This window comes from Barbus barbus (genome assembly GCF_936440315.1).
Source record: "Barbus barbus genome assembly, chromosome: 49".
In the NCBI taxonomy this organism is placed as follows: domain Eukaryota; kingdom Metazoa; phylum Chordata; class Actinopteri; order Cypriniformes; family Cyprinidae; genus Barbus; species Barbus barbus.
This window is the reverse complement of record NC_136727.1, coordinates 10,046,816-10,068,097: the sequence shown is the minus strand read 5'-3', so window position 1 is coordinate 10,068,097 and position 21,282 is coordinate 10,046,816. Positions and strand designations below refer to the sequence as shown.

The following is a 21,282-nucleotide window of genomic DNA, read 5'->3' as shown; positions in this document are numbered from 1 at the left end:
CAACAAAAAACAAGATAAAACAAAACAAGACAAAAAAACTAAATTAAAAAGAAAAAACTAATAACAACAACAAAAACAAGGGATACTACAAAACAAAACACAAAAACAATAAAAAAAAAAAATAAAAAAAAATAATAAAAATAAAAAAATCCACAACAAGATACATGATTTGAGGTAACATTCATGTCTCTAACATGTATGGATGTATGGTGCACTTTAAACACTACTCATCTTGCTAAATACTCACATGTAAAAGTAATACGGCTGCCAAAAATGATTGACCTGGGCAATAGCCAATCTCCTCATCATACACAGAATAAGCCTGTGGAAAAAAAAAAAAACACAAGTTCAGATATTGTGCACCAAAATCAAGGAAAAAATGAATAAATATTTTTTTGTTCATGAGAATGTAATGCTATTTCTCAGTTTCAGAACCATTTTTTGACAATCAAAAATATTTGATATTACAGAAAAAATAATTAATTCAGAAAAATAAAGCATGTTACATGTATAAAATCAGTCTTGCCCTAAAGCACTTAGCACTAAATATTTTCAAATGAATAAGCACAACACAATTTAAATTTGCATGTGTTGTGAATGCAGCTTCATGTTGTCTTTAAATCACAAGCAGTTATAATACTGCATCATAAATGGCTGGAAACTGATAAATGTTCACGGCAACATATGTCCCTCTGAGCTGAAGGATTTTGTCTCCAGGATTAGCTGGATTGAAGGTCTTTTGCACAATTTAGGAGGCTTTTAATCTGCCGGTGCCAATCAGCTGATGGAGAACCTCTTGAGACTCCTCACAAAGGAGATTTAACAGAAAACTCTGCACCACTTTTCTCATCCACTCAATGCTTTTGTCCTGATTTTCTATAAAATGAAATTTAATATATCATTTTAAAATTATAATCAAAAAGTATAAGATTTTTATCAAATGTATTTTATATAATTATATTTTATTATTTATTATTATATTATAAAATTATAAAAATTTATTAATTTACTAAGCAATAACATTTATTTTTATTGAATAAAAATTATGAATTACAATTGTCAAGCAACATAATGCACTAATTTTGAATTGAACTGATTTCTGGTCAAAGGTGTGCATAGTTTAAAACTGCTTTGTATTATGTGGCTCATTCAGTCAGATTTTACAGCCAGAACCATCTGTTTAATTATAGAGAGATAGATGTGTGCTTAACTGGATAATTGCCTGCTGGATAACTGCATAATATATTACTCTAGCTTTGTTTCTAAATATAATGAATCCATGACGCGTACCTATGTTTAATTAGCAGAGAGTACAAGTTATTTTCACAGACGCAGGGAGGTGAGCACAGCACATGTGGCTGGATATCTATCAAGGCTGTTCAAAACAAAAGGTCAGTGAATAGATATGTTGCAGTGGTGTCGTGATGCTTGTTACCAGACGGCAGGAGTGAGTCATGCCTGCAGGATGAGCAGCTTTCACCTCACCTTGCAGATCTTGTAGAGAGAGTCTTGGCCATCGCCGCCTGAGTCTTTGAAGTAGTCGTGAGCAGGGAAGGTGCGATGGATGTCTCTGGTGATGACGGCTTCCTGGGCGGAGTCCTGTGGATCAAATCAAGAGTTAAAATCAGGCATTTCTTTCTTTCTTTCTGTTATTATTATTACATCTTATTAAAATAATTAATAATAATAATAGTAAAATATTTAGCATGAAATTTTCATATTTTATTACATTTAATTTATTATGATTTATTTATAATTATTGTATAAATACCTATTTATTAATTTTATTTATTATTATTATTAAATAATAATTAGACTTGTTTAAATTAAATAAGATAAATCAAAATAATATTAATAATATAATAGTAACAAATAAAGATTTTGTATTTCACTTCATTATAATTATTTTAATAAAAAAAATATACAATATTTATCGTGTAATTTATTAATTAATTATTAGTTACACTGATTATTTTTCTATAATAATAATATATTTTGTATTATATTTTCTAATATTTTATTACCAAATTATGAATTATTTTTATGATTTATAATTATTTTATAAATACATTATCAATATGAATTATTTTACTATTGTATTATTAATTAATAATTTAGACTTATTTAAATAAAATTTAAGATAAATCAAAATAAATATTAATATAATAAGAATAAACTATTTTGTATTACACTTCATTATTATTATTATTATAATTTTCATCAATAAAATGATCGCATTAACATTTTTATCATGCGATGTATTTATAAAACATTACATGTTAATTATTTTTCTATAATAATAATAATAATAATAATAATAAATATGCATTTTATATTTATATTGTTAATTTTTTTAATGAATAAAATCTACCTTTTTCTAAAAATCTCTCTTAGAATTAGACAATTATTAGTCTAAGAATTTTATATGTAATAATAATAACAACAACAATTATTATTATTATTATTTTGCCTTGTTTACATTATTTTTTAGTAAATAAAAACTACTGTATTATAAAAATAATAATTTCTTATTATTAGATAATTATTAGTCTTAAAGAAACTGATATTTTATAATAATACCAATTATTTTAAGTAGTTATTTGAGTGTTTTACACGTAATTACTAATCCAGTCTTTCTATTTTAAAATTCTATGTTAAATGCAATGCTACTTGCTTGAAATTTACATTGAACATTGTTTATACAGCAAATATATTTCAGTGTAGCTCACCATAACATGCCATTTTATACTACTAATTCGACCCAAGTCAGATTTTAGACATTGTGGGGCCTTTTTGGCACTTTTTTTTCATAGCAACCACAACAGATGGTGAACATATCTGTGATTTGAACAGATTAGTGTACAGGCAGATGAGATACAGATGAGGTCCTGTCATACATGTAGCCTGGACTGGAAAAACTCAATTACTAATCATATGATGGTCATTTTCTCTACACCCTTTGATCTCTATCAATGTTCGCTGCAGCTCCAATACAAACGTGAGGGTTGAGCTTGACTGAGGACAGTGGAGGGAAGCGTACAATGTGTGTTTTGTCAAGAAGACTCCAAGAAGAGTCTTTGAGTGAAGGAATAACCTTGTGTGAAGTGTTTACAGAGCTGAGACAGATTAAGAAGTGCAGGAAAGTGTCTTACTCAGCACAGTAAGATACTGTTCCCTCTTCAAAGCCGAATAGCAAATCGAATTAACAAGTCATATGCAGACAGCGTTCCAGTCACATGATGAAATACATGAACAGACTCTTGAGATGCAAAACAGGGCTGAAACTCCACTTAAAAGCAACTAATCTGGACCGAACTGACTATAGAATGAGTTTTATGCCATACAGAATTATGGGAAGTGTAGTTTCGCTGCACAAGCCTGTCATAAAGTGGCTAAATGAGCAGAATATTAAGCAGTTGTCTTTCCCGTCAAGTCTTGAGTGAACAGATCCGTGGATTTCACGCCGTGGCAACATCAGACGGTGACTGCGGAAATGTCTCTGACAGGCTGAGTTGTAATAAGGTGCATTCAATTAACAGCGTGTGTCAGGGCTAATTAAAGGCATCATTAGTCAACTAATGCGAGAGAGGGAAGGACAGGTTTCCACCTCCCCTCACCTGTTTACACCGTGCCTGAGAGTGTGTTAAAGGGTGGGCAGAATAAAACCTGACAGAGGATGAAGGGAACGGAACCATCTTAAGAGCAAAAACAAACAAAAAACGTATATAAATAAAAAATCAAATACATTTAAAATATAAAAATTGATATTTATTATAACCTTGCATTCCTTTTTCTCTTCAACACAAGCTATGAATAATGCAGCCTTTTCTGCCATTTCTCCTTCTGCATCCAGATAAATTCTTGCTGAATAGTACAGAACATGGCACACCCATTTGTATAAAAACCTTCTTGATGGATTAATCAGGCAAGCACAAACACATACAGAAACTTAATTTACATATGATACAACTATTCTTTATTCATTATAATACTTATATTTATTATTATTTTGGAGAGGTTTTTATATTTATGTTTTTAGTTTAAGCCAAAAATGCATTGTATGGGTCAAAATGATCCATTTTTTCTTTTATGCCAAAAATCATTAGGATATTAAGTAAAGATCATGTTCCATGAAGATATTTTGTAAATTTCCTACCGTAAATATATTAAAATTTCATTTTTGATTAGTAATATGCATTGCTAAGAACGTCATTTGGACAACTTTAAAGGTGATTTTTTCAATATTTTGATTTTTTGACTCCAGATTTTCAAATAGTTGTATCTCGGCCAAATATTATCCTTATTTATTCAGCTTTCATATGATGTAAGAATCTCAATTTTTAATAAATTGACCCTTATTACTGGATTTGTGGTCCACGGTCACACATATTATGTAAACACAAACTTTTATTTTCGATGCGATTAATTGTGATTAATAATCTGACAGCCCTAGATAATTGAACTGATATTTTCAGAAATTATAACAGCTTTAGTTACCATTAAAAACATTGATTATTAATGATGTCATTAATTAATTACATGCATGTTTGTATATACCAGCCAGTTATTATCAGTTACATTTAAATACGCACATTTCAGTATTTTTATTAACTAAAACTACTAAAAACAAATTTGTTAATTGAAATAAAATCCATGTGTTTATATACACACACACACACACAAAACTTTGTGTGTTATTTTATTTTATTCAGTTTTAGTATTATTTATATTCTGTAAGTTTTTATTCAAATATTTTGTTTTTAAATCTTTTTAATACATTTAGTTAATAAAAACAATAACATACATTTTATAACAATATATATCAATAGTTTTCATCTAATATTTTTTTTATTTTATTTCAGATTTATTTTAATTAACAATTATTTTATTACTTTAATATATTTAGTTAATGAAAAACAAAACATTATATACTTTATAACATTTATAAAATGCTATTTTATAATATAATGCATGATATAATATACAGCATATAATATAGTTTCTCATCTAATTTTAATTTCATTTCAGATTTATTTCAATTAATGAAAAATATTTTGATAGTTTTATTACATATTTTATAAATTCTATAAATAAATTATATAATAAACACACACATACATAACCATGTAAAATAGTAAAAATAGCATAAAATGAATATATCACACCAGCAGCTACTGTTATCAGTTAATGGGAGCGGCTACAATTGCTCAAAACCTAGTAATACGCTCTAATGTCCCACCATAGCCTAAGGCGAACTCTGACCTTTGCTCAGCAACGACCTTTAGTGGGAATTATACAAAACCCGCCTTTTTACAGCAAGTACCATATTGGCGTTTTTTGCAAGAGCAACAGAAAGACTCAAAGCTGCAATTTAGTCTCAGTATGGGGTTAATCACAGCATAGTGTATGATTGAGTTCAGCGGACTGTTTCACTGTTGCTCCCTCCCTCTCCTTCTCCCCACCCATCACTCTCGCATCTCGCAGCGTGCATGAAAATTAAATGCTGCCTCATAAACTGCGAGTTAGTGACAAATGGTATTCATAAATAAAGCCAGAGATACAGGCTGCGAATGGTAATGTGGCCACTAAACATCTGTGAGGCTCTGCAACAGCAAAAGCATCCAGAGCAGACCAGAGACCCAGAGAGAGGGATAAACAAAGGGATACAATCTGATTACATCCATGGCAAAGCCTGAGTACCACAGGGTTTGCTCAGAATGCTGCTGTTGACTGGATGTGTGCTCGCAAATAACAGGAGGCCGGTCAGATTTGTCCAGGCTCTTGAAAAAAGAGAAAACCACTGACCTTCAGGGACATTGATCAGAGGGATCTTCAGTATGGCTGGGAGTTTATTAGATGGACATGAGCATCCTTGTGTGGAACTGAACTAGTAGATCAAGGCGCTCGCTAGAAATGCAAAAGTTCCTGCATGGTTCAGTTCCCAGGGAATGAATAAATGATGTCTGATTTTGAATCAAAATTGTACTGAAAACTACAACTATAGCAAACTTGGTTTTAAACGCTGTTAATTTAGACGTTAAATCACAGAACTCAATGTACAGTATGAAAAATTGGTATTCATTTTGAAAATTCTGTATTATAAATTTTTTAAAATATATTTAAAAATTAAACCTAAAAAAAAATTCAAGTAAATATTTACTGTATTATTTAAAAATAACACTAAAAACTAGAATAATTTTAAACCAAAGTGAATTTAGGTATCACAGTATGAAAAATTTATATAAGATATAAGACATTTGAGTATAATGTGATGTCTATAATACGGTGACATTTTAACAGTGTTTATAAAATTATTAGTAATTTAAAAAAAAATATATCCAAACGTTATGGCTGATAAGCAGCACATTTCCAATAGTCTACATAAAATGCAACAAAAAAAAAAGAAACTGAAAACATAAAAAAAGAAACCTAAAATAAATCAATTTAAACAAAACATTAAAAACAATGCAAAACAAATCAAAGTAGAGTAAATTTAAGCATCACAATATTATACTGTACAATATGAAAGTTGGATATTCATTTTGAGGTTTACTAAAGATTATAAGTGTTATTAAAATATTCATTTTAAAAGTATCTGAAATTTTTCTGATAACCAATAAGCAACACTGAAATTATATACTATATTTTTATTTAAAACAAACAATACATTTTTTTAAATAACACTAAAAATCTAAAATGAATCATTTAAATGCTGCAAGTGAATTTAGTCATCAAGACAAAATGTACAAGATGAAAAATGGATCTACATTTTGAGATTTGCTATTTAATGTTAAATTATTAGTGATGACCAATATTGAAACTCTATACATAAAATTAATTCTGAATAAAATTAAAAAAATTAAATAAAATTAATTCATATTAATTATTAATTATCTAATAAAGGTAAGTAAAACTAAAATCAATTGTGTAAAATGCTTCATGTAAATCTAAGCATCACAGTACAGTATGAAAAACTAATATTACAGTTCTTTATTACAAATAAGATAAATTTGACATGAAACTAAATTTATATTCTTTATAACTAAAAATATATAGATAACTATATAGATAACAGATAACTCTGTTTTTTTAAATAAAATAAAAAAATTATGGTTTTTGATTATCATGTTTTTATTGTGTTTTATTGTGATAGCTGTATTTCTTAGTTATTTTTTAACCTAATCAAAATAACCCAACTGCAGATTGATTAAGATTAATTGGAATGCACAATGAAAAAACATGATTTTTGAAAATTGTTAAAAACTGAGTTTGCAAATGAACTCTTCATACACAATTTAAAAACTGCACAATAATGTGAAAAATCAAAGTTATCATATAAAGAAAAAATGGTCTGGAAAGGTTATAGTTGGGGTATCACCTAATATCACACTAAAAATAAAAACGCAAGGGTCTAAAATGTGTCTTCGTTCTCATACGCTTTGTACATTTTGACATGCAGCCTTGTGTGAATTGGGCCCAACAAATGAGCTGCCACAAAGGGGCATCAACAGATGTGTTTTTTCCACCCTGAAGCTCACAGGGCCTTCGCTCTTCTCGTTACTGCCCCAGAATGACAGGCAGTACTGTACCAGCGCATCCCAGAACTCTCGGTTCGGTCACAGCAACGCTGGGGCTAAAAGCTCAAAGCAGAGTCGCTCTGAAATCCGAGATGACAGCAAACAACATTAGTGCAAGCCGGACTGAGAGATGCAGCATGACAAGCTGGTGTGGAGGCACAGTGAGCAAGACAGGCACATCGGCTCGGAGAAGCTGCCGTCAGGCTCGCTCCGTCACTCTAGAACTTTCCGCAGTGGGCGCACAGTGCGCAAGAGCTTCTGAAGTTTATGCCGGGCCTCCCACTGGGTTCTAAGGCAGTCAGCTACGATCTTGTGCCGGTCTGACAAGAGGAGCCCCACCCGGAGCGAGCTGACCCATTTCTCGGATGTGACACCGGAAGGAGAGAGTATGTAAGCGGTGTGACATGCTATCAAAAGCCCAATCTGCTCCAAGTGGAGCAGTAGATGTTACTACGGAGATCCGAATCTGCTCCGTCAACTCATGGTGCTGTAATATAAAGAAATAGAGGTCTGCGGAAACCGATTACATGATCTCAAGCTGTTCAGCTGCGGAAGATGAAATAAAGATGTTGACAAATATTTTCATGTTATTGCTAATAAACCGATAAACTGCTGAAACCAAAATTCAACAATATATAGTCTAAAACGTATTTATTAAAAAAGTTAATTGATAAAATTGTTTTAAATTGTAAAGTGAGTTTAGGCAACACATAATCTAATACAGTATAAAAACAGATATTCATTTTGAGACTTCCTAAAAATTACATTCAACGTGTTATTAAATTATTAGTATTTATAAAGATTATAAATTAGATGATTAGATGACAGCAAAGGTGATTTAAAATGTAAAACTAGAGGAAATTAACATGCAAAATTACATAGCCGATCTCGACCAATTCCGATAAATAAAAAAAATAAAAACCTTTAATGTATTAGCCAACAATCTACATAATAGCGATATATTGAGTATCCCTACATATCTCAGCCAAGTTTACTCCTTTTCACAGCTTAGTTTCGATAAATATATCTCAAGTGGATTTAGGAAACATCTTTGCAATAGGATCATTAAATCGACCAACACGGATAAATAAAAGAAATCTGTAATATCGGCCAATAACTGATATGATACTGATACATTGTGAATCCCTACTTAAGCTGTGAGGAGGAGTCATCTTGGCTGACATTTTAAGTTTCAATAATATTAGATGGTTTAAAAAGTAGCTTTGGGATGAGAACATTATATTTGTCCAATACCAAAAAATTATACAAAACTATCTCTAACATCGGCCAATAACCGATATTATACCGCTATATTGTGCATTCCAATATATAATGCCAGTCAAGATTGCAAATTTTTACAGCTTAATTTCTAGAAATATACTAGGTGCACTTAGGAAGTAGCTTTATGATAAGAACTATATATAGTCCAACAAAAAAAAATCTCTAATATCAGCCAAAAACTGCTATGATACTGATATATTGTGAATCCCTACTTACAATGTCAGCCAAGATTACTCCTTTTTACATCTTAGTTTCTTTAAATATACAAGGTAGTAGCTTTGCAATGAGAATGCTATACATCTACATAGAGAAAATCTTCTTTTGTATGATAAAGTACATCTCCTGACCCCTTTAACCTTCCTGCAACGAACCTCAGAGTGGAGGAGGTTAAAATTAGAAGCGAGAAAAAAGGCAAGGCAGAAAAATCGCAGGTGATTGACAGTAGGAATATTACCTCCCCTATTTCTTCCCTGGCTGGAATCGGCGCAGTTCAAAGGGGGCCGTAATTGAAATTGACAAACTGCAGCATTAGCCTGATCACAACAGCCAACCTTGCAGCAGCAAAATAAAAGGTGACTGAGAGGAGGAAGAGAAAGGGAGAAAGAGAGAGAGAAAGAAGGGCAGAAGTGTTCTCTATGCTTCGCAAGCACCAAGACAGATTAATCTTGTTCATGCATAATGCATGCCAGCGCTGTGTGTGATCGCATTGACGGCCGGTTATTAACTGTGTCACAGTGCAAAAACACAACCGAATCAACAGACCTCACATGCATATACAATCCACGGCTAAACTCCTGCAAAACACTGATTGATCAATAAAACTGTAATCGTCAAAAGCTGATATATTGTAGCTCAAGGCGTACACTAACTTGAGTTAAAAACTGCAGTATTGCATACTTATCTGTTCCATTTGACCTAAACGTACACATTTTCTGGATTACATGTTTCACAACATTCATCAGATTCTGAGACTGTGTCACCAAGTTCATTAAAAACCACAGAGCCTACAGAGCTCCACTCTGTCATGGCTCTTCTAGGATTTTTAGGTCTCCCGAAGGCCTGCAACATCTGGTCCTCAGGACAGACTGTTAACTCGTCTGTCAGCGCGCCGTCACTGCTCTTTTAATTGCAAGTGCTGTGTTGCATGCTAATACACTGGGCACGCTAATTACCTAATAAGTAAGAACACTTGCAACAGTTATGGATACAGCTACTACAATTGTTCCAAAATTAAAATCGTCAATACCGATTTTAATACCAGAAAAACTAACATGCTATTGAACATACTCCTTTATTTATAAAAGTTAAATATTAATACAAATATTATTAATCAAATTAAATATTAAACATTAAGTGATAAATTAAAACCAATTATTCATGTAAACTAAGGATGTACCAATAACCGATAATTATTTATAATATGAAGCCAAATAAATTTAAGCTAAAGTACTCGTCACTAAAACTGAAAATACAGTTGTAAAAAAAAAAAAAAAAGCTACATAAAACAACATCACTAAAATGTAAACTAAAATTAAACAAAAACTAAAGATATGAAAAAAAGCTAATTAAAAACAATAAATACTATACTAACATATAAACAATACTAAAATAACTTTTTTTTTTAAAAACAACAAAAATCTTTACTATCCCATATTTATTACTAATAGCTAACTTTCTTTTTTTAAAGGCATATCGAAAATATATTTCAAACCAATATAGATCAAATTAAAACATTTACCAGTTGATACGATGTGATTACCAATATATTGTACATCACTAAAGAAAAAGGTATCAAAATACACAAATAAATTGAGCAAAATGTAGCTCTCTTTTTCTTGTCAGTATTCTTTGATTAATTTTGCTAGAAATAAACAGACAGTGGTGCTGCCTAATGCAGATCGTATTTTTTTTATGGTATTGTGAAACTCTATACTACCGATACTGCAGAAAGATATTGCTTTTATATTTTGTGTGCATGGACTTAACTCTACTTTTAACATCCCTAATTGCCGCCATGTAGGTTTTCGGTTGTTAAGCCTCGCTGAATGGTGGCTATATTTGTCTTTTCACCTGGGGACAGTGGATGTTCTTTACCTATCCATTTGTGAAGTGAGTGCCTAGATGGAAGGTGCCCTTTACGCCTTGGGCCAGTTTCCGCTTTAGAAAAGTTAAACTTCACTATTATGGAAGAAAAAGGCCACACAGGTCACAGACCAGTGAAAAAGCATGACCCTTCAAAACATCCCAAAGCAATCTGTGAGAAACCGAAGTAGGTGGATGCGGGCAGCATTTCAGGTCGGAGGGCACATGGGAAATGTTGGGAACATGTAGTTGATGTGTCAACTAACCCAGAAGACCTTTGAGAAACCGACAACCTGAAAGGACACACTTAGTATCCCAAACAGCATCCTTGTTATGTACTTGAGGTTTTACAATGGCTGCTTTGGACTCTCAATGAACTCCAAAGAAGGACCACAAGGGTTAATTGCCACCATTTGGGACAGGACCACCAAAAAAAGGCTCCAGACTTCTGGGAATTCAGAGAACCGAGAGGTTCTGATAAAATTTATTAAGAGGGAAAGCAGCATCTCAACTCCTCAACATGGCATAAGCATATTATAAGCAGAGAATTTTCTATTATAATGGCTATTATTTTTCAGTCTAAAAAAAGGAAACTCTCAAAAGTCTTCTTCAATTAAGTTGCCATAGCTACAAGACTTGAAGTCTTGGGGGCTGGTGGGGAAAAAACAAGCTGTGAGAGTTGGTGGCAGGAACTCTTGACTTGTCGATATGTTATTCAAATGAACAACTAATCCCACATTTACACAATGAAGTAATGGTAGAATCCGTTTCCAAGGTGAAAGTACAGACCCAGAAGTTTCACCTCAGGTCAAGTAGATTAAACTATGACAGATCTGGCCGAACCCACAGAGATGATTGGAAATAAGAACGTCGTCTCAAAAGGGAATAGGGCTTTTCATACAGTCAGTGATGAATTAAAGGGATGTGAGCGGAGCCAGGCTGATAAGGGAACAGTGGTGTCAAAACGATCCTTCATTGTTCTTGGTGACCTGCTTTTCCTCACAAGGTGTCAAGTCAACAATTTGACTCAATCTGTCTCGCTCGTTCAACCCAAACCTGCGTGGCAAAGGGGCAACCTTTAGGGGAAAGGCACAACAACAATCTTTATTTCTCTTCAAATAACCAATTTGACTTGCATGGTTTGGACCTGTAACCTAGTGGCTACTAGTACTGAGTCTTAAAATGACAATTCATGCAATAAATGAAAAAATTGTCGTTATTTATTCAACCTCATGTCATTCCAAACCTGTCTGAGTATATCTTCTTTTGAACGTATTTTAATAAATGTTTTAAGAGTTTTTGTCCCAACAGTGAATGTTAATGGGATCCAAAACAACATTGTTTGGACCCTTCTAACTTTCATTGTATGGACAAATATGGAGACTTTTTTCTCTCTCTGTTTTTTTTCTAATAGTATGTTTACTTTCGTTTAAAATCATACAGTTTTGGAATGTCATGAAGGCGAGTAATGTAGACAAATGTAATTTTTGGGTTTCTCTTTAAATCATTAAATATCCAATCAAATGAAAAGCTTCAACGGTTGGTCTAAAAAAAAGAAAAAAGTGAAACATTGTCGTTAACTTCTCTAAATATTCTGTTTCGATTTGGAAATAGGTCACATTAATGTATAAAAATATCAAGTGATATCACAAAAGATGGAGAAAGTTCATTTAGTCAAAGAAAATATTGCCGCAAATGATCGTTAACAGGTGTTTCACCAACAATAATGAAATGCACAACATAGTAATAAATTAACAATTAAAATATTTTTAATAAAACACTGTTAATGAAAATACAATGAGAAAAAAACCCTGCAAAATAGTGATGTTTTCTGAAGAAAAAATATGCAACGCATCTAATAATTTCAAAGAATCCAAAAGTAGTGGCTGACCTATGGATAAACTGAAGTAAATTAACACCCCCAAATTCATTTTATAGACATATGAGATTAATTCAATAAATACACAAAATAAACATAACGAAGACTAAAATGTGCAGTGCCTCGCACATGACGTGGAGGAAAAATAAAGTTAAGTGCACACGATTTACTAATTGGTTCCCTCGTTTTAAGTAAATTGTGCGCTCAATATAATTATAATTACATAAATTATTATTTAGTGCACGTTTTAGTTAAAATGAGGGAATGAATTAGTAAATTGTGCGCACCATTTCCTTTTTCACCTGCATATCACGACATGAGGGGCTCTGTAAAAAATGCTATTTACGTCAAAATAATGTTAAATTAAATTAATTTATTTTGGGCAATGTTACTCTGACTGCTACTCTTTAATTTAACAACATTTTTTGTATTTCAGTATTTAATTCAGCGTTGATGTTGTCTATATATCTGATCTGGTGAATATGACATGACAAAACACTGGCTAAATATAAAACAAGTGATTTCATAAATAAAAATCGTTCACAAGTCTAGCAATGTGTAAACCAAGGCCAAGGCCAATTTTGATTTCATATTTCAATATGAGCTTTCAGAATAGCTGCACTGCCATGCCAAAAAAAGTGCATGGAAAGTGAAGGCATTTGTAAATGGCTTGGCATGCCGTGAAGTCTGTTCAGAGGCAGGAGACGAGTCCAGAGAGAAAGGTGGAGAACGAGAGAGAGAGAGCAAAGGTTTGCGCAAATGAGAGAAAATTCAAGGTAGAGGAAACAAAAAAAGACAGAGGTTGGGGTCTCGTCTGGCTTGTCTGTGGAGACCTGCAGAGAGCAAATGCTGTCTCATTACCATCAGGGTCATTAGCTTCGGTCTGATCTCTCCGCAACATGCCAGCGCAGCAGCCCTCGAGAGAACATGTGAAAACACGCTCTCCAAAAGTGACACTTGTTATGCCATTAAGTCATGAAGAGCTCGAGAGCGCGAGGACAATTCCTGTGGGACAAATGGTACGCTTTTCTCTGTCCTTCTCACTCCTCCCCTTGTGTCTCTTCACAACCCGTTTACTCACCCGCTAATGACATTAGCTGCCGTGCTGCCATTTCGGGCTCAGACACATGATCCCATGGTGGTTTTCCATGGAAAACAATAGGGAGAGATGTGGTGCTAAGGGACACGAGCGGGCTTGTGGATGCACACCATCCAGCTCTCTATGATTTTAATTAATTTCTCATGATCAAAAGTGAAACATCGGTGGGGTAAAATTTCCTTGTGGTTTCCATGACAATGTAAGACGACTGTGTTCTCCCCTCTACATCCAAGGATGTATTTGAAGAATTTGCAACCCGGAATTATTAATATTCAAATATGCCCAAAAATAGACTGGCACAGAACTAGACTTTTGATATTCAAGCAGCAGGATTCTGCAAGCTCTCTTCAACCAATCCATTCAACGGAGACACGGAAACACTTTCCACTTTAGACTTCAGCATGCACACGGGTTACTGGCATACAGAAATGTCCACAATAAAATTATTTAATCTAACATATTTGTTTATATATTTGAATTCATTTTTAAATTTAAATTAATTATATTTTAAATATATGAGTAAATAAATATGGGAGTTGCCAATGTTGGGAATTGGAATGCCAATGATAAAAATATATAGTATAATTAAAATGATACATAAATTCATTTTAATAACAAAAAAGTGATTTATACGATTTAATATAAAATGAACTGAATAATCAGCCTATATTACCCAATATATATATTTTTACAGTTTTAACCTTGAACATTTTTTTTAAATAGATATTGTAAATACATTTTTTTTATTAAATATATATAAAATTAATAAAATTACTTCATATAATCATTTTAATTGATAAAAAAGCACTTTATAGCTATATACAATGACTTGAATAATCTATGAATAGTCTACAAGTTGGGAGTGTCAGTTTATAATGATAAAATAAAATATAGAAATAAAAAATATAATACTCAAGTAAAATATATACAAATTAATTTTAAATAAATGCAATTTTATTTTTATAACCACCCTGCCTTTCCAAAAATATTTTTTGCAAGTTTCCCGGAAGTAACTTATTTCTTGCTTTAAACATAATTTGTGCAGTTTTAAATTTAACCAAATCAATAAACTTCAATATATTAGACTGTAAAAATAATACATTTGTCTGGTCTAGATATCCCACATTATTAATAATTCTAATTGCTCTCTTTTGTAATATACTTATTGAATGTAAATTAGTTTTATAAGCATTTCCCCAAATTTCCACACCATAGCTTAAGTACGGTAATATAAATGCATTATACAGAATATACATTGATTTATTATCCAAAATATATCTTGCTTTATTCAAAATTGCTATAACCTTTGCCAATTTTGATTTAACATACTTTATTTGTGGTTTCCAGCATATCTTGTGGTCTAATATTACACCAAGAAACTTATTTTCATATACTCTTTCTATATTTACATTATCAATTTTCAATTCCACTTGAGGGTTTATTTTGTATTTTCCAAATAACATAATCTTTGTTTTACTTATATTTAATGACAATTTATTTACATCAAACCATCGTTTTAATTTATTAATTTCTATTGTTATTACTTCCAAAAGCTGTTGTAAATTATCCCCACCACAAAAAATATTTGTATCATCTGCAAATAAAATAAATTTGGTCCCACTTTATATTAGGTGGCCTTAACTACTGTGTACTTACATTTAAATTAATCATGTGACACAATGCACTTATTGTGTACATACATGTTTTTACATTGTACTTATATTTTTAAAAATACCTATTTGTAATTACATCTGTAATTACATTTGTAATTACGCTGTTGACCCATCCCTTACACCTTAACCCACCCTTAAACCTACCCATACCACCAAACCTGTCCTTAACCTTACCCGTATGCCACCTCAACAGCAGCAAAAGTGTTTTAAAATACAATATGACCACAATAAGTACATTGTACTTATTTTCTGATGTAAGTACATGTAGTTAAGGCCACCTAATATAAAGTGTGACCATAAATTTTAATATCTGTGATACTCTACACATGTCATTTATATAAATTATAAACAATTTTGGACCTAGAACCGATCCTTGTGGTACACCACAAGTTATGTTCATATATCCAGATTTATGTTGACCGATTTCTACAAACTGTTGCCTGTTTCTTAAATAACTACTCACCCAGTCTAACCCAACTCCTCTAATACCATACTTCTCTAATTTTTGTAATAAAATATTATGATTTATAGTATCAAATGCTTTCTTTAAATCAATAAAAATTCCTACTACATGTTTCTTTTTCTCTATACCATTTGTAATTTCCTCAATTAATTCCATTAATGCTAAAGATTTTGATCTATTTGTCTGAAATCCATATTGATTATCAACTAGAAGGTTGTGTGTTTCAATGAAACTATCAAGTCTTTTTGTAAAACATCACCTGACTACACAGTATCTAATGACTTCAACAATCATAGTCTAAGAGTTTTTTCATTCATATTTTTCATTAAATTATTTTAAGAAAAATAAACTACAATTTAAAACAATTATATACAATGTCTTGTACAGAAAGTATTTAATGAGAAAGTATATAACTGATGTAATTTTAATTAAATTAAAAGATCTGGACAAAAAACAAACAACAAATGTCACAGTGAGCCACAAGTGTGCTGCACAGATTCTCCTTGCCTAAAATAGCCGCTCTTCCGTTACCCTCCAAACTCCACCTCCTCCTTTCTTCCTCACCATTATCGTTCACAGGAACATCTGGAGCTCTCCTGCCTCCACTGTGGCACCAGATGCCGTAATAGTCTTGCAACAACCACCTGAGAGCTCAATATTCATGGAGACGGCGCTGCACATGAGAACATAACGTCTCGGCCTTCATTTTCAGTTAAAATTAATCCACGTCTCAAGGCAAGTCCAGAGCGGGAGGGGGTCCATCGATGGTCTCTGGGGAAGGCTGCTTAGCCGCTTCGGTGTTACGGCTGGCCGCTGTGGTGCAGCCAAACGAAGTCTGGTGATACTCCAAGGACCCTGCTGGAGATGGAACGGATGCCTCGTGGTATTTCGTTTAGAGCGAGCTATCCAAAATCCCTTGGAAAGCAAAGTGGTTTAGCATCCCACAGAGGTGGCCTCACCTGAGAGAACGGGGGAAGTTAGTGTGAAGACATGCCAAGTTCGGAGGCAGCACGCTGGGGATGGCAGGTCTGCGTGAGCTGCCAGGACTGAACAGCTGGGTTCACTCCTGAGGGACCTGCAATGGCACTGGCATCAAGCAAGTGGATATGAGCTATATATATATATATATATATATATTCAAACCAGGAGTCAACAATAATTTTTCTGCTAGTACAGATTTTTACTTGCAATGACAACATTTTCTTTGATTGCACCAGCAATTCATTTTATATATTTACAAAGATTATATTATATGATTTAATGTAACTTATATAATTATATTTTTATATTTTATTTATATATATTTTTTAAATAATTTTAGGATTTAAAAAAAATACTTTGTAAACAATTAATGTTACATTTTGTTATAGTATGTTATTTGATTAAATTTGCAACAAGACGATGCTTTCGATATTATTATCTTATCAGTCACTTTTGTAAATGTGACCAAACTTTATCTGTCTGCCAGCAAGATAACATTTTATTGGTAACAAACAAACAAACAAACAAACAAATAATAATTATATACAGAGCTGGGTAGATTACTGAACTGATTCCAAATTACATGACAAAAATTGTAGTTAGTAATGTAGGTAATGTTTTAGGTAATACAATCAGAGTCATTTTTGATTACTTTAAGATTACTTTTAATGTAACTCATTTATAACATTGATTTAAATAGGATAATATTGTACCATACGGATATTAAAATGCAAAGAACATATATTCCATTTGCTGTTATTAACAATATAAAGAATTAGAATGATAAACAAAAGAATTCCAATGTAATCAAAATCAATAAATATATATGTTAATTTATCTTTTAGTTTATTAATAACTACCATTTTATTTGGGGTCTACCCCCAAATTAAAAAAAAAAAAAAAAAAAAAAAAAAAAGTGTAAAAAATTGACTTCTGGTCTTCCAATTCAGGTCTTTCAAGACCTTTACCAAGTTTTCAATCTGTGACTAATTCATTGACTATTTCTGGGTTATTGATACTTAAGACAATGAAATGAATGGCAAACCAGTCCAGCTTTGAAATCCATGGTCATGATCCAAAAAAGACTTCTCCCCAACTTGCCAAAATTCCTCAGCTCCAGCATCTACAAACGGACAGATGGCAGTATCCTCGGACGGGCATGCGACCAGCCTAATAGCGAGGAGTGGACAGCTGTCAGTGAGTGTTACCGTCAAACGGGCTGTTCAGCTGCTCATGAGTGGGTCAGGGGCGGCAGGCCAGAGTGGGAGAATCCTCAGACCTCATGGCTAAATTGCTAATCATCTGCTAAGTGTGGGATCTTTGTGCTGTATTGTATAATACATAAAAAACCATTAGGCGGCTTCATTACAGATTAACAGATTAATCCGGCTAGGGTTAACAAAGGAAAGAGCTTTACTTGGGTTAATGCAAGTGGGAAACGAGCAGTGTGCAAAACTAATATGGGAGAACCAGTAATGGCTGTAACACTGACAGGTTAACCACTTCGAAATTTGATACAGGGATGGGATCACCACCACCATCAAGGTGTTTTTCTGATATATATAATCAAAATTAACATGATTAATGGAAAACCTGATTAAAACAGAGTAAAATTAGTGCTGTCAATCAATGTCTCTATTAATGTCTAGGAAATTGTTCTTTTTTTCCTAATATTTAACCTACTGACTATAGGCATTCAACATTACAGTATAATTGAGAGCTATCGATTTTAGCTTTTAATAGACATTAAAAAATTACTTCTAAATTAAGTGATCTTAAAACAATCTTCACATAAACCCATTATAATAAATGTCATATTTACCTGTGCAGAAATATACAGAAATTTAATAAAGTTATAAAACACTAAATTCTAAATTAAATATAGATGAATCCTTAAAGCTACAAAAGTTATTGATTTCCTTTTTTTCTTTTGTTCTTTGATTAACAGGCATCATAGCAGCTGGGTTATTTGGTTATTAGGCTGTTATTACTTTAAGAGCTGCTGCTGCTGAACGTGACACTGATCTGACACACAAGTTCATAGTTTCATTTGGACTGGAATATGAAATAATACAGGCTACAGCGTGCACCGCCGTATTAGTACGTGTAATTGAAGAGCATGTGCTACGAGCACAATATAACACAATATTTTAAACTCTCACTTTACACCACAAGTACCGGTATCCCACTTAGAGAGAGTGAAAGAGAGAGGAGCCCTAAAAACATCCATTAGGTACAGAGACAATGGTGATTAGCATTGTGTCCGACGAGGAGCATGAGTGCTTCACCTTTGATTAGCAACCAAGAGGGGCAGGTGTTCCTCCCGCTCACCATCGTGCAACTCAAAGCCTTTTGATGGAGGAGAACACCTCTTGAAGCTGTGTGGCCGCACAGATTAATATTAAAAGGAATTCATAATATGGCACGCAGAGGATTTTCATAAATATTCACAGGCTTGGACGGTAAGCTCCACTTGGTTGTGTCCATGAATATGGATGAAAGACTGGCAGGGTGAACAAATGTCTTCAAGTATATGAGAAAAGAAGCAACGTCAAGAGAAATCACAAAATTGTTTGCTCTTACAGGCAAATGCTACTTAATGCAAGACTCAACACACCATACAAGTTTGAAAGACGGGGTTTTAAACACTAGTAGCTGCATATATATATATATATAGCCTGTTTTGCTTTTAGCACCTACCTCAAATCTTGATCTGAAAGTGCAATAAAAAAGGTCAGGGGCATGACAGAAGCATGACCAGAATGTGGTCTAAAAATACACTACACGACCAGCACTTAGTTATCCTCGGCTCAACCTGTGCCAGCATCTCGCTGACATTAGGCTTTCTTGTGCAGACTGCATCAGCAAGAGTCTCAACCAGAGAGGAACCATAATGAGACCCTGAAACCTGGAGCCACAAAACAGCAAAAAAAAACCTTTGGTCCTGTCTTATTGCAATAAGGTATACACATTATATCAGTATAAAACTACACCTCAATGCTAGGACTGCGTAAAATATTATGATTGAATTAATTGCGTTCCGTCATTTGAATGATCACCATATTGATTCTTAAATTCCATCTTTTACTCAATGGCAGTGCTGGCTTTTGAATCTAGTCCAACAGCAATTGGACTTGAATTGAATATGAGATAAAAAGTTGTGTACACAACAAAATACTGCCAAAATCTGTGTCTTTCTCACAGGCTGCATGCAACAACATTGAGCATGAGCAGTGTAGTCTAACTCAAATGCCCCTATGAATTGATTCTTTCTGAAGCATTAGTGAATCAAAAACATAATTTTTTTTAATATTTATTTTTGGCCTTTATTTGTTAGGACAGTAGTTAGAAAGGAAGCGAAGTGGGAGAGAGAGAGAGAGAGAGAGAGAGAGAAGGGACAGAATCGGGAAAGGTCCACGAGCTGGGACTCGAACACGCGATGCCCGAAGCGCAACGGCGCTACAATTCGACATGCTGCCCGCAAGGCTATCGGAGCCGACACAAATGACTCTGTCGAGCTGGTCCACTTCATTAATCATAAAAATTCAAACTAAAAATGTATAATTTGGGCAGTTTGGGCCCTGTTGTTAAAGGGGTCCTATTACGCTCTTTTACAAAGTCTTGATTTTGTTTTGGGGGTGTACTAGAACATGCTCTCATGGCTTGGTGGTTCGAAAATCGCATTATTTTTCACATAATTTACATTATTGCAATACCTCTCCCCCCAGCCTGACACAAACGACTCGATTAGTTCCGGGTTTGATGAAGGCCCGCCTTCCAAAAAACACGTGTTGTGATTGGTTAGCTGTCCCAGTGCGTTTTGTGATTGGTAAACAGCTTAGACGGCGTTTCAGTATTGCCCCGCCCCTTGCCAGAACAGCAAGTTCGTCAATATTGCCATATCAGTTCAGACCCCGAGAATATTGAACAAGAGGATTGTGATGCATGCACAGATATTGCAAGACATATTAAAGTGGTAATGCTATAGTTGTTGTTTTTTTTGGCTAAATCACGTTTTAGATGGGATGTCAACAACAGCTTAAAAATAACTGCATTGACCATGTACAGATAAGTGCAACGGTAATATGTATTATGTTTATTGTTCTTTAATTCTAACATTATAACATGAATTGCACTGAAACTGTTATACAGTTGAATTTATTTATACCATAGTCCCACAGACTTACACTATTTGTGGCCGTATATATATGCAAATTAATTCTCTGTCGGCGGGAACTGCTGTTGGA

General features: G+C 33.2%; 1 protein-coding gene across 4 annotated transcripts in view; it reads right to left on the bottom strand.

The window, feature by feature from the left end:
- The window catches only part of LOC306867823 (rab GTPase-activating protein 1-like), a 104,868-nt gene that overhangs the window by 35,753 nt on the left and 47,833 nt on the right, over window positions 1-21,282 (bottom strand). For 3 of the 4 annotated variants that reach the window (XR_013784064.1, XM_079413717.1, XM_079413719.1), the window contains exons 14-15: window positions 1,486-1,599; window positions 248-322 (exon numbers count right to left, since the gene is read on the bottom strand). The exons of the other annotated variant lie outside the window; for it this stretch is intronic. Coding sequence is in view for 2 of the 3 variants with exons in the window: in XM_079413717.1 (XP_079269843.1) it covers window positions 248-322; window positions 1,486-1,599 (189 nt within the window). In the remaining variant the exon portion in view is untranslated. The remainder of the gene's footprint in view (window positions 1-247; window positions 323-1,485; window positions 1,600-21,282) is intronic. 4 annotated transcript variants of the gene reach the window in all.